We start from the raw sequence: 14,821 nt of genomic DNA, 5'->3' as shown, positions 1-14,821 counted from the left end.
CACTGTTCACTATCAGCCAGGAATAAGCTTCAACATGTCAGCTGTACTTGGAAGTATCAGAAACAGAAAACAAAATTGCTATTTGTGATATCTGTATCTAGATGTACACTATAAGAGAAACTGGTAAATGGCTTTAATGAAAAAAGATGTGCATATATCAGTATTTACATCAACACTTGGAAAAGACTAACCAATACTATTGAAGTCCTGTGTGGTGTTTTGTTGGAATATTTCATGGAAGTTTTTTTTTTTTTTTTTTTTTTTACACAAAAGATACAAGATAAAGCCGTGGGGGAATTTCAAAAACCAAAACAACAGAAGAGAGGGAAAAAACAATAAGTAAGAATAACAGCACATAGCCTACATAGCTACTGTACAAGAGAAAAATAAATAAAACAATCAAGTAAAAAGGCACTGAGTAATATGTGCTCTAATTATTAATTGTGCCAAACAAACAAACAAAGGGCTTTAACTTTTTTTTGTTGCTGCACCTGCATCTGTTTCTGTTGGTTTGGTTTATTCGCGCTGTCGCCACTGTTTGGTCCTCGGCGGCGCCCGTAGCCTGCGACATCGTGTGACGTCGCGGCTCGAGGAGGAGGAGTCAGTTCCGTGTTAATCCAAAAACACCGAGAGGCAACAACATCATTTAGCGATTTAGCAACAAACAAATTCATCATTATCCCGTCGACTTCAGCGACAGCATGGCCGCTCAGAAGATCAACGAAGCCCACGAGCACATGGCTAAAGCGGAAAAATGGTGAGTTAATGTAAAAAACGCTGTTTATTTCCTGACAGTTTCACCCCACCGGTGGTTAGCTGGATATAATAAGGCCACTGAGGCTTTTCCTCCAGGAAGGTGATGCGACACAAACCACGTTAGCTAATATTATGTGTTACTGTCCCCTATAAATGACAATAAACCTACAATGTTTTTGCTTGTGTCTGCAGTTTATAATTCATATTCATCATTTTATGTTTTCGTAGCTTAAAGACGAGTCTGACAAAGTGGAAGCCCGATTTTGACAGTGCTGCATCAGAATACGCCAAAGCAGGTACCATAAATCAATGTTTTGCTCTACTGTAATCAATTAATTGAACAGTTATCCTACATTTTACTAATTGCTTACTGATTTTATCATGCTTTTTTAAATATATATATATAGCTGTGTGCTTCAAGAATGCCAAGCAGTACGACCAGGCAAAGGATGCCTACCTGAAGGAAGCTGAATATCACACAGAAAACAAGACGTATCCTCTCTTGTGCTTCACCCTAAAGCCCTAAAACAAGATGTTAAATGATGTCTGAGTCAGTCTCTAATTTCCTTAACTTTCCCTTCAGGCTTTTTCATGCTGCCAAGTAAGTATCTCTATGTTATAACCCTGATATTAAAATTACTAAAGCACTTGTTTCATTCTAACTCCTCTTCTTCCTCATCCTCAGGGCTATCGAACAGGCAGGTATGATGATGAAGGTGAGCGAACTGTCTGTGTTAACAGCGCTGAGGTTGATTGATTGATTGTCAGGTAGATGGAGCAGATTGATTGGTAACTTGACTTGTGTTTGCACTGCGACAGGAGCAAAAGAAGATGCCCGAGGCCATCCAGTACATAGAGAAAGCCTGTATGATGTACATGGAGAACGGGACCCCGGACACCGCAGCCATGGCTCTGGACCGGGCTGGAAAGTAAGAAAAAAACGACATCTTATACTGCACATTGAGGCATTAAATCAAGCAGCCAACATATCTTTCTTTTGTATATTCTGTGGATTGACTGCAATCGTGTTTATTTCTCCTCAAGACTGATTGAGCCCATAAATCTGGAGAAAGCTGTGGACTTGTATCAGAAAGCAGCCGGCGTCTTCGAGGTAACAACGAGCTGCTGACAATAACCGAATCATTTACTGCTGCTTTAATGTCATTGAATTAAATACGTCTTTGTTTTTTCCTGTCTGAAGAACGAGGACCGTCTGCGTCAGGCCGTTGAACTGCTGGGCAAAGCCTCCAGACTGCTGGTCAGGTTAAAAAGGTAAAAGACAACGACCGAGGGAGGGAGTTCACATTAATCACCATGTGCTGCCAAAGAGCAGGTGGTGGCTTTTGATCAGACGCAGTGTCTATTTTATTATTATAGTGATTATTAATGAGGTGAGCGCTGGTGTAGGAAGCAGAACTTTAGTTTAGAAATGTTGTCACATGAGATAAAAGGTATTTGGGATGATGAGCTTGGTAATTTTAATGCTGTTTATTCTATTCAGTCATAAGAATAATTTTTATTTGAGTTGGCATTTAACTAAAGAATAAAACATGAATAAATAACAAAGCTTCTTTGATGAATTAAGAACAATGTGCAGAAGTTTTCAAAATAGCTGAGATGTGACTTGTATTTTTCCTATATCCTTTTTCAAAGTATTAATATATGCATTTATATTTAGATATTTGGTTTTTACATAAAATTACATGAGACTGCAGTTCATGCACCTCGTCATTTCTCTCTGTTTTTGTCCGTCTACCCAGGTTGGATGAAGCAGCGGTTGCTCTGCAGAAGGAGAAGAACATGTACAAAGAGATCGAGAACTTCCCCATGTGTTTCAAGGTGCCTCAACATGTGGATTAAAAACAAAAAATCATTAAATTCTCCTTGCAAATTAATCAAAATGTAATGTGTCACTGCAGCATTTTCAGTGTTTTCATGAACAGCCGGAGTAGTTTAGTGGCTCGTGGCTCGTCGGTGCATCACAGCAGCAGAGATTGAAAATGCTTCTGTGACGATGCAACAAAATAAACTGCACAGTCATCAGAAAGCAAGCCAAGTGAGCGCACAGCAAATATCTGTCAGTTGGATGTACGTATCATCATCATCATCATCGAGCAGCAGACTAGGGTGTTAAACAGCCAAAGGACATGGGTCCATATCCAGATTAAAGGGCATTTCCCCTCTGACTATCTACATATAGATGGAGACGAGACATGTTTATGGAGCTTGTATCAAATTTACATATTGGTGCGTTTCTCTCTTTCCTCAGAAAACAACTGCCCAGGTGTTGATTCATCTTCACAGAGGAGACTACGTAGCAGCTGATAAATGTGTCAGAGAAGCTTACAGGTATGAGAATTAAAACTAACTGACTTTTTTTACTGATGACATAACATAACATAACACCCTGCTGCCACTCAACACTGAGGGTCGTGACACGAAGCGCTGTTTGATCTCCTCCACCAGTCTGCCCGGCTACAGCGGAAGCGAAGACTGCATTGCCATGGAGACGCTACTGCAGGGCTACGACGAGCAGGACGAGGACCAAGTCTACCGCGTGTGCAACTCGCCTTTACTGAAGTACATGGACAACGACGTGAGTGCGGTTTATGTTTTTTATCTCTCCGAGGCGAGTTGTCCGTCTGTCTGTCCTGCTGTTTTGGACAAGATATCACAGTAACACTTTGTTCTTCAGGATTGCAGAAACGTTCCTTTCATCTTGATGTTAGTGGTCAAAGGTTCAAGGTCACCGTTTTATTTATTTATTTAAAAGGAGACATATTATGCCCCTTTTCCACAAATTAGAATAGTTCCCAGCTGACTTAAAGAGCCTTCAAAAAGTGATATTTCCATAATATGTCCCCTTTAACCTTTATTTTAACAAGGAAGTCCATTGAGAACAAGCTCTTTTTCAAGGAAGCCCTGCAAAAAACACAATTCAAAACACAGATTACAATACATCAATGCAATACAGTGAGTACAGAAATTTAAAGTGCAAAAAATAATAGAGGACCAGACCAGAAGAGTTGCAGGGACGAGGCTGAATACTCGGACCACGACACTGAGTAGGCCTTCTAAAGCCTCTATTGTGACCGACAGTAATTTACAAACTCAGAGGAGCTAATCATGACAACATTTAACACTACTGTGCAATAAGATAAAATGATTTTGTATCCAAGTGGTTGACTTCATTGTGACATCATAACGTCACGCTTCTGGACATGATTCAGTGCTGTAACTTCAGGAAGAGGAGACGGTGACCGTATATCATCGGCTTGTTGGCGGAGGGATACGACCTGTGAGGCGGTAAATCTAGTCCCGGTTTTAAAGTGACTTTTATTCTATCAACAGAGTGTCAGGGAGTTGGCGTCAGTCTGAAAACACACTTCAGTTTTATATGTTAGATGGTTTATTAACACATCAAGGTCTGTATTTATGGTCTGTTGAATCGGAGTCTCAACAAACAGAGCTGGTGGCTCGTCTGTCCCGGTCTCTCAGGGACATTTGTTATAAATGTGAATTTGGATTCAAAGATGAGCTGATGGGATGTAGGTGGCAGGGTGTCAAAGGTCAAGGGTCACTTCTTTTGACCCAAAACACATTTTTGGCCATAACGCAAGAATTCAAAGGACCATTAAAGGACAATTCTGGTCATTTTCTAAGTACTGTACCGCTCTACAGCTCTAGGTCCCCGAGTGCAACCATAGGAAAAAATCTGAGAAAAATATGTGCAGACCGGACTGCTTTTTCCCCATCCAAAATCTCTTTTTTTCCCTCGTAAATCCATGTTTTCCTCACGTTTTTGTCTCTGTTGATATGGAAACAGTCCCAAGCTCGACAGTCGACTAGTAAGGTCTACCCAGGAAGCTAGAGTAAACAGAGCTACGTGATAAAAACACAAAGTTAACACTGCTCTCTCACATTAACAGAGTTATGCACACTCAGTGTTGTGTGGTAAGGAACTGGTGGATGTTGCAAAGCATTTGTTGTGATATTTTGAGCATCATATAGAGGCCAAAGTCGCGGTTAGAAGAACTGCCCTCATTACTTCACAGTTTAACTGCAGTGTAGCGCAGCTAGCAGGAGGAGAGCTACAGTACGTAGGTCCGGTCTGCACATATTTTTCTCTGATTTTTTCCTATGGTCGCACTCGGGGACCTAGAGCTGTAGAGCGTTACAATACTTAGAAAATGACCGGAATTCTCCTTTAATGACACTAGTATCTAATAAGAGAAAACATGTGATGATACTTCATACCTCTTTATCTTCATATAGAAAACATTAAATTGTATTGCATTGTGAAATATATTCGACAACTGGTCCAAGGGGATGATTTAGGTTTGCTATAAGGTTTGGCCCCTGTTTCTGGATTAAACTGGTGCTCAGCTACTGGCCATCTTGTTTAGCGTCTGGTGGATTGATTTTTGGGGAGTGGGTTGGGTTCACACTTATTATAACGAGTGCTTCAGTGTTAATGTTGCTGCACTAAGAGCTGGTTGTTGTCTCTAGATTCCCTCTGTTTTCTGCTCTATTTATATTATATTTTGGTTTGTTTGTTGGTGTCTTATGTGCGACTGTGTTTCATGTGGATGTGATTTATCCCTCTGGTTCTCTGGTGTGTAGTGTACCCTAACCCTTCTGTTCTAGTGCTGTCGGCCTGTTTTTGTATTTACAGTCAGATTTGATCAAAGCAAAACATCCCTGTGACTCTTATTAGATTTTGATGTGAAAGTTTCTGGACTGCAGCACGGAAATACGGCGTCACCTTTTTCCAGCAGAGTCTCACAAGTTCAGTCCAACGACAAAAACTCAGTGAGACGCCGCCTCTGAAACTTTGGTCTCTGTTATTCACAGCAACAAACCGACTGAGAAAATAAGTTTTGAGTTTGTTTTTGTGTGTGTTTTTTTTTGAATATCTAAAATCTGATGACACATTTTATCCTCGCAGTACGCCAAGCTGGCCATCTCCCTGCGGGTACCCGGAGGAGGAGGAAAGAAGAAGAAGGCTGCCGCTGCTCCACAGGGTGGTGCTAGTGGGGCGCCGGCCGCTAAAGAGGAGGAGGACGATTATGAGGGCGGGCTGTGTTAGCCTCCAGCCTCCAGGCTACAGGCTGCAGCACGCTGACTCTACCCATCTCCTGCTCCACCACTGCACCCTCCGTGTACGAGTCACAAACCTTGACAAAACCCCTCTGAGCTGTGAAGCCCGGGCGGGCGACTGTTTTGATCTTTATTATTGTGCAAAAAATTAATGGTGAAACCCCCCCACCCCTCAACAGTTACAGTCGGTGTTGCAGAAGAGTCTAAAGAGTTTAAACAGCCTTTTAATTTGAGTTTCTTTGAGGTGGATCCTCAGTGTAATGGGAAAAAAAAAACACTCTTCAATGTTCAATAATGTATGAAAGCCTGTTGTATGTAAATGTTCTCTTATTTCTTGTCTCTGTGAAGCTGTACATTTTGCTGTTGTTGCCTGTAGAGAGTTTACTATAGTTATATTCAAAGCAGAAATACTTTAAGAAATATGTCTAATGAGTTGATCGGTGTATAGGTGTTTTATTTGTACTGGGTTAATTTATTCAGTATTAATGGCTACAGTCAGTACTGGAACAATATGCAGTCGGCCTGTTAATGCATGTTTGGATTAATGAAATGGTTCATGAGAACCAGTGCTGGTTCATATTACTGCTTTAAAACTGAGTCACTCTCGTCTACTTCAACGTAAAGCGCTTATTCATGACAACTGGAGAAAAATTTAAAAAAGGAGCCGATCGACTCCTGGTGACGCAGCTTGTAGCCAAAATCGTAGACCGTTTTCATTCGTCTACCTCGAGGTGTGTGTCGTCTCCACCTTAAAAACAACAACCTGTCATCGTGGCTGTCTTAATTTACAATCCCCACAGTACAATCCTCAAATTAAAGCAACTATAACACGAAAAAGGGACCATGCAGTGATTTCTTCTCTCTGTTTAACGCTGACTTTGTGTATCAGTCGTTCATGTGAGGCGCCTCCTCTCTATAGAAGAGAAGATTTAAATGCCAATTAAAAATATTCTCATATCACTAAGAGTAATAAAAGGGACTGTTTACATTTATTTATCTGTGCTGCTGCCCACTTCTTGTTTATTCCTCAAAAAGCAAAAATCTCCAAACTTTGCACATGCATCAATAAACATTTCCATCGTGTGGCATTTTATGGTGTCTGTACATTTTCTTAAACGAGTTAGCAGACAGTTTCCACATCAGCGAGACGTCTGCACCACACCGACCGGCCTCCCACAGACATGTGAAGACTGTGTAGCTTCCTCAGGCCGATTTATCTTTGATGAGCCTAATGCTCTCGGCTCTCTGTCTATCTCCCTTTCTTTCTCTGTTAAACGATATTTAATGTGCACACATTCGTGCTACTGTTGTGTTGCCCTCCCACTCAGTGACTCTGCAGAGCCGCTGTGCATCAACAAGATCAAATGTGGACTTTACTAAAACTAAAACTCTGAGCTGCTCCATGCGTCAGTTATTAACCTTAAATATCCTTTAGATGTTTATGGAAGATGCAAGGAATCACCTCTTTATAAAGGTTCACAATATACTAGTTAAGTCATAAAATAGAGTATTAAGAGAATAATTGAGTGTAATGAGTTAATTTTCTTCCTCAATATAAATAATTGAACTTAAAATGTTTGACTCAGCATTTTGACCTGAAAGTATGAGTTGACTGAATTAAGTACATTTGTTTAGCTGCTATCTATGGTTCAAAAATTGTAAAATTATGAAGGTAGGGTCCTGTGATTACCATTTTAATACAATGTGACCCACTCTACACTCTTAAATCAGAAGTACTAAAACATTTTACTACAGTAAAACCAAGTGTGACACTGTAGAAACACTCCACTTGCAGACTTTGCACCCTGTAATTATTAAAACATCTCCACTTTTTATGTTTAAGACTTGTGCTGAAATAAAAACAATAACAACTGTAACTCTTAATTCAAGGCTCCTTAAGCACAAACTGAAAGCTGAATTTTATAGCTAAGTTTAGATAATTAAAACTAAATCCATGTACTGCTGGGATGTCCTCAGACTCTTTGCTCAGAAGCTTCACTTACCAGGATTTGTGGATTTTCTGCTGCTCTTCATGATGGACGACCGACCGTCAGTAGAGAGCTGTCTGCAGGTCTTTGCTCTTTGATTGACCTCACCTCACGCAGGTGTGTGTCTTTCCCAATTGTCTCCAATCAGATCAAGTGACCTCAGCTGGACCACAAACATGACAAATGGGAGGAGCTGAGGTGTCTGAACTCTTCTGTCAATGTGATGTTTCAGTTTATAATTTTTTAATAATTTAGAGAAGAGGATCTATAAAATTGCTCTCTTGGTTGTCATGAGCTATTGATAGAAGATGGATGGGGTGGAAAAATAAATTTACATGACTTTTAAGGCTTAAGGCTGCAGCATAACGTAACATAAATATGAAAACAATGAAGGTGTGAAGCATTTTTTTTCTTCCCAAATGCATTTCCTTCCGGTCTTTCACTTAATTTCCATTTACACAATGTGCTCGGACACTGTCGCTGTTTCTCTGCTGCTCTCTTCATCAGTGACAGAAATGTCTCTGTTAAAAAATATATTATGTATATATGCATACAGTTCTTGCTTTCTTGCTTTATAAATGAATTTTGTTACAATAATGTCTAAAATAGTTCAAATGTTAAGACAATTTGTGTGCAATTGTTTATGTAGAGGTCAAAGTTTTCACTTAAATCTCTGCATTATGTTTGATAAGAAACACAGCAGAAACTTTGATGACCTCCTTGTGACTTTTCATCAGGTGAAAAGTTTTGCCTTTGCAACAGAGTTTGAGTCAAAAATGTTTCAGGGTTAAACGGTTTTAGAGTTACAAATCTACAAAAACTACATCTTATGGGAAACACAGGCAAGTAAATGTAAATAAAATATAAGTTTTAAAAAGCCGTTGATGCAGTCGTGTTGGTTTGGTTTATGGTTTGTGGTCTCTCAGGTCGTCTCCCTCTGACTCTCCACCTGCTCGCTCACAGGCAAACAGCAGCACAATAGAAGAACTCAACACCTTTCCAGATGTTTTATTTGCAGACCTCTGGACCTCCGTCACACCACATCACCTTAAACATACAGGTAACAAGTTTCACATTTCATTCCCCCCACGCGACACATCCTGTCCCCCCTTAAACTTGAATGTACATGTAATGAAAATTAATAATGTAAGTTTCTCTTTTCATGCTACAGTGTCCTCTAATGCATAGTTTAGTTTGGACCAAAGAGCTTCACGTTGCAGCCCTTTTTTTTTCATGTGTGTGTGTGTCTTTTTAATGTTCATTTCGATGATCTTGATGCACAGCTGCGGGCGCCACAGTGTTCATGAGTGTCAATGTTTAAAAACAGCGAGAGGTTCACAAGTGTTGCTGTGCAGGGAGTCGACCACCTGATGCACGTTACCCTGATTCAGAAGCAGCCCTCTGCTGGTTTCTACGACTCGAGCCAACCTGTAAGATGATCCAGAACAATGGAGGATTGGCAATTAATCTCATTCTGCGTCCACAGCGACACTCTTGACCTCCTTTAAAAAAAAACTGCGTCCCTCCCTCCCTGTGCAGTATCAGTCCATCTGAATGATATCCACGATAAATTTCATGCCATTTAAATAGTTGTCGTCTTTTCTACAATCTCGTTTTTTTTTCTTTTTAAATTCCATCAAAGCCTACATATCGTAACATAGAACTCATACATGAATATCTGTGGAGACAGCTCTTCCTGAGAAAGATATGTAGTCGATAAAGAGTTTCAGTTCTTCTCATACAAACAAAAAAAATAAGGCAAGTGAAGATTGTCTGATAATGTTTTGTTTTTTTGTCTCTGGAGACGTTGTGGTGCCTCCGATGTTTTAAAAATAAAAACGGTGGGGCTGTGTGTGTGTTGTGTGTGTTCGTGTGTCTTGGTCAGAAGCGGCCTCCTCCTCCTCTTCCTTCTCTTCCTTCTCTCAGCCCACGTGGCGAAAACGACAGCTCGATATTGCACAGTCCCACGATCAAAGTGTTCCAGTTGGAGGAGATACGAGATTGTGCTCATGTGATGTGGTCGTTGTTGTTTGTCGGTGGGAAGCCCTTAAAAGTAAGTGAAGTAAATGTTGCAGCCAGTTCGAGCTTCTCTTCTTTTTTTAAAAAAAAATCTAACTTTAAATGTCCCAAAAGGTTTTCTCCACCTCCGACTGAACCCGAACACCGGCCGCCTGCTTAGTTCTTCAGTCGGTGTGAGCCATGTTTTTGCAAGATAAATACAGCACCGGCAAATTTTGTGCTCAATTGTTGTTAATATGACTGTGTGACATGTTGTTTTTTCATCGGTTAAGAGTAAAAAATACCAGTTTATTAAGTGTTTCTCGTGTGTCACTGCCATCAGAGCTCGGTGGAGGAGGAGGAGGACAGGGTTGGTCCTCGGATGCTTTGTGCTCCCTCAGCTGGTAAACGGGCTGAAACAGCGGCTCGGGCCAACAGAGCGACCACCTTGACCCACCAGCGTCTCTGCACAAACTAACGAACAAACAAACAAACAAAAAGAGAAGACGAAAGCTTCGACTTTGCCGTCATAAGTCAACGTCGTCGTCCCCCTTGCGACGGAGTTTTTCACTGAGTTTTCTCCCGCGTCCACTTGATCATAGTCTCTGGCGAGCGGTAGAGGAAGATGAGTTTGGAGTACATGTCCTCCTCCAGGTCCAGCTCCCCCGTCTCTCGCACCAGGAAGATGTCGGTGCACAGCTTGAGGATTCGGTCCACGTTGGGCAGCTCCTCGAACATGATGGTGTGGGAAATACCGCTGAAGAACTCGCGCACAAACTTGCCGATGACCAGAACCACCGAGGCGTAAAGGCCCATGATCCTAGACACAGGACGAAGAGAGGAAGATTTTAGGGGATAGTTCAACATTTTGGCAAACTGGCCCATTGCCATAATCCCTATAGTCATAGCAGTAGGTTCGTTACCTTTAATTGTCGGTGCAAGCTATTTTTAGAACGGTGGAGCAGAGCCGCAAGCTGCTCAGAGCTACACTACAGAGGTTAGTGGGATTTCTTGGTTTCCCTCATCAAACTCATCAAATACACAATCCAACAACTCCAAAACGCTCTCGTGGACAAGTTATGACCTGCACATTCACCACGCTATGAGATAGTAACACAACGTTTTTTTTCGATTTCGATTCTTTATTGAACATGTCATAGGCTAATAAAAACAAAAACAAACCAAATAACAAAAATAAAAAAAAAATCAGATAAGTGCATATTGGCAATCATCATCTCTAAGAGAAAATTGCCTGCCATGTTCAAAAGGGGTAAGAAGAAGTTTAAAACTTTTCTGGTCCTACCCCCTCTATTTATATACTGTTAATCAAAATAATAATGACAACGTTACGAGACAGAGTTGTTTTAGAGGCAAATTCATGCAAAACCGCTGATGCTCGTTCCTGTCGGAGGCAGTTTTTCAGCAAGCAGTCTCTGCATTTGCCTCTAAAACAACTCTGTCTCCTAATTTTCAGTTATCTCATAGCATGGTGAATGTGCAGGTCACAACTTGTCCACCAGAGCGTTTTGGAGTTGTTGGATTGTGTATTTGATGAGTTTGATGAAGGAAACCAAGAAATCCCATGAGCCTCTGTAGCGGAGCTCTGAGCAGTTCACGGCTCTGCTCCGCTGTTCATAAAATAACTTGCACCGACAATTAAAGGTAACGAACCTACTGCTACTGTATGACTATAGGGATTATGGCAATGGGCCAATATGCCAAAATGTTGAATAACCCTTTAACTTCTAATACTTTGAATATTAAACACGTAAATAACTCACCCGTATCCAGCCAGGAAGCCCAGACTGGGCGGGCTGACCTGGTCGCTGAATATGTAGACCTCCAGACCTCCGTCGTACTTGTACTGCGGATTCCTCTTCACTATGCGGCCAGGCTTTGTCTGGTTGACCGTCCACCACTCCTGGATCTGATCCGACTTATTCTTATTTCGCATCAACTTCACATTTATGTCCTCCATCTTCTTATCCTCACCTACAAGGACGGGAGGGGAAAAAGAAAGTAAAGATTATTCTGTATCTACAACATCATTCTGTATGTACATCAGGTTTGCCAGGCTGAGTAACTTCTCTTCATGGTTCTTGTTGAGCTCTTGCAACCGTTTCCAATGTGATTCCACTGCAAATGGCAAATAAACTGACTCTGACTACACTGCATGACCTAATATTTTCTTTCCATTTAAAAAAAAACCCACTGTATTTTACTGTGGGGTAAGGTTTTACAGTAATATTAAACTCTTTCAGATCATTCTGGTGGTGGTTTGTGGTGGCTCGGTGTCACAGGAGCAGCCTGGTCAGAAGAAATGTTCAAAGTCTGAACACGGTGGCATCAAATTAATGTATAAAGATCATTCAGTGCTTTATATAAAAAATATTGTGGGTCCTACAGTAAGTTTTAGTTTTCTAAAAGGCGTTCACCTTCATACAGCGGGTCGGCAGGATTGGCCTCCGAGTCACTGGGGGCTCGGATGAAACGTGGGAAGATATTTGTCAGTGTTCTGCAGAGGAGAAGAAGCTGTTACTGCAGCACAGTTTGTCTCTCTTCACCTCCCAGTGTGAAAAAGATGAACAGTCTGTTTATTTTTGTGAAAACACAGATCAAAGATCTGATATTATGGCGGATCGTGGTTCTCATGTTCTCATGTACTCACATTTCTTTGGCGTCGACATCCCCAACACTGACGTTCAGCATTTTTATCAGTTCCTGTTTGATATTTTGTTCAAGAGGCTTCACCAGTTTTCCAGACGCTGTTTCAGACTTGGCACCAAGAGTGAGGTTTCTGAGATCACAGCAAACATAATGTTAATAATAATAATAATAATAATGACATTTCAAATGTTAACAAGTTATTTTGATGTCAAGCGGTGTAACCGGTATGTTTTCATAAAAATCTGACTACAGTACAGTATATACAGGAAAATAAATCTGGGATTATGTGGAATAAATGCTATTCACTTTTGCAATGCAACACTATGATTATTGAAATTTTACATAATTTGTCACATTATTTAGAAAAGAGGTGTTTTTAGGATATGTCATGCCCCGTGTTGCTGAATGCATTAAAGTTTAAATATAGAAAAACAGCAATTTAATGTTTTCAGAAGAAAGTATATTTTTTATAAGTACACTTAAAATATTGAATATTAATCATTCTTTTGTGGTTACACCATTTGACATTTTCAGGGGCATTCAGCCTCACTTTTGTTAAATAATGGTTCAATAACATTTCAAATGACATGAAACCAACATGAATACAAAATGTACATTTTAACAAATCTGATGCACGGTGCTTTTATGTTCGTTGTGTTGCTCATCTTGCCAACCCTTATTTGACCCTAACCCGCAAAAGGATACAACATGTTCACATATTTAAAAACATGAATATGAATGAACATGCAGTCGGTGCGAACCTTTGCACAGACCAGGACACAGTGACGGGGAAGTCCTCGGTGGAGTTCAACATGTCGATCAGACTGGCTCTGCTGGGCGGGCTGATGGTCCACAGGGAGTTGGAGCTGCCTTTCAGCTCGGCGATGATCAGGTCCTCTGCCGTGTAGCGCTCCAGCCACTGCAGCGCCTCCTGCGTCCACCAACACAAAAACACTGAGTCACACAGAGAACTGAGATCTGGCTGAACCAGTTTTGATTGATTAGACAGTATTGGTAACACTTAATGATAACTGCGCACTATAAGCACTAGTTCTGCTCAAATGGGAACAACTGGAGTCAATGTAAGAGTGGCATTTTAAACATCACATTTTCTCTTGAGAAGCAAAACACTTATCATTAAAAACAAATCACCAACATTCCCATGTTGTCAAGATGCAATTTATGTATTATCAGATTTTTGTTTAGATATTAGAATTTGTGACATTTTGACCTATTTGAAATCTGCTTTACCAAATGCTGCCTGGGCGGTGACACCCTGGGCTCTATTTTCGTAAACTAGGTGCAGGCGTGGCGGATCTGCCCTGCGCTTCGCCTTCGCTTCGCCAACGAGGCGTGTCCAGGAGCAGTTTGCAATTTTCCTGCGAAGCGCAGCGGAGCGCATCCCGCCTACTTCCCTCCCACCGGCGCAAATGGCATAGAGGGAGGAGAGAAGGCGTGGAGTGGGTTTGACACAGCCGAGTCAGATCTTCACCAATCAAATGAGCTCCTCTCCTCGCCTTTAAATCCGCCGCGGGTGCGAGGCGCAAGTTTGATTTCACCGTGGAAGAGGGAAGCAATTGACTGCCCAGCTCACAGTGCGCACACGTCACCAAGACCTCACAGGCAGGTTTCCACAGTTCCAATTAATAATCACAATAACCCCTATTTATTGTAACTATCTGAATCAGCACATGCACCTATATATCTATATCGATTGTCCCATCACACTGATGACAGATCAAAGGCTGTCGGCATGCGTAATGGAAACTCAGCCTGACTGAATTAACACAGATGAAACCAGGGAGGGACTGGACAAAAAAGCAGCCGTGGATGTCTCAAGAGCAGGACAGTGAGGGTCGCTGCTGTGTTGACACTACACACTGTGCCGTTGCGATGATCCGCTATATTTATTTATTTACTTATTGATTTATTAGAGGGCGAGCGCCGCATCGTCACGCGACCATAACAAATAAAACTGAAAACAAATAAACTATCATCTCTCACTGATGTTCTGGTCCGGTCCAAGCTGGCAGTGTCCGAATATATGGTCGCGCGAACAGACCTCACAGGCTGATGATGCAAAAGTAGTCTGGGAGGGAGGAGGTTATGATGTTATCCAGGTCATCTTTTCCATTAATAAAGACACTCATATTTAGTAACCTATATTTAAACCCGTGTCCACAGATCACAACATAAACAAACAGCTGTGCGTAACGGAGGCATCACGGAGCGTCTCTCTTTTTCTTTTTTCTTTAGAATTTACCTGAGATGGGAGATGTGAATATCTGCTCACTATGATGCCGAGGCTGATT

At 41.3% G+C, this 14,821-nt stretch overlaps 2 protein-coding genes across 3 annotated transcripts in view; one reads left to right on the top strand and one right to left on the bottom strand.

Moving 5' to 3' along the window:
- The first annotated feature begins 562 nt into the window (after positions 1-562).
- On the top strand, positions 563-6,008 carry napgb (N-ethylmaleimide-sensitive factor attachment protein, gamma b). Its single transcript, XM_085804219.1, has 12 exons — positions 563-757; positions 985-1,052; positions 1,164-1,248; positions 1,340-1,357; positions 1,442-1,472; positions 1,576-1,685; positions 1,801-1,867; positions 1,958-2,028; positions 2,517-2,595; positions 3,026-3,105; positions 3,223-3,352; positions 5,705-6,008. Exons 1-12 carry the CDS (start codon positions 702-704, stop codon positions 5,843-5,845), a joined length of 936 nt encoding a protein of 311 aa, XP_085660345.1. The 5' UTR covers positions 563-701; the 3' UTR covers positions 5,846-6,008.
- A 3,858-nt stretch (positions 6,009-9,866) lies between these two features.
- Positions 9,867-14,821, bottom strand: part of piezo2b (piezo-type mechanosensitive ion channel component 2b) — a 116,972-nt gene continuing 112,017 nt past the window's right edge. The window contains exons 51-55 of one of the 2 annotated variants that reach the window (XM_085803786.1): positions 13,271-13,437; positions 12,511-12,639; positions 12,278-12,357; positions 11,624-11,834; positions 9,867-10,662 (exon numbers count right to left, since the gene is read on the bottom strand). In XM_085803786.1, the coding sequence (XP_085659912.1) occupies positions 10,410-10,662; positions 11,624-11,834; positions 12,278-12,357; positions 12,511-12,639; positions 13,271-13,437 (840 nt within the window). In that variant the 3' untranslated portion in view covers positions 9,867-10,409. Of the gene's footprint in view, positions 10,663-11,623; positions 11,835-12,277; positions 12,358-12,510; positions 12,640-13,270; positions 13,441-14,821 lie in introns of both variants that reach the window. The other variant, XM_085803785.1, reaches the window with a different exon arrangement.

Source organism: Trachurus japonicus, chromosome 17, assembly GCF_045865225.1.
Source record: "Trachurus japonicus isolate A0001 chromosome 17, Traja_1.0".
In the NCBI taxonomy this organism is placed as follows: domain Eukaryota; kingdom Metazoa; phylum Chordata; class Actinopteri; order Carangiformes; family Carangidae; genus Trachurus; species Trachurus japonicus.
This window is presented reverse-complemented; position numbering and strand designations above follow the sequence as displayed.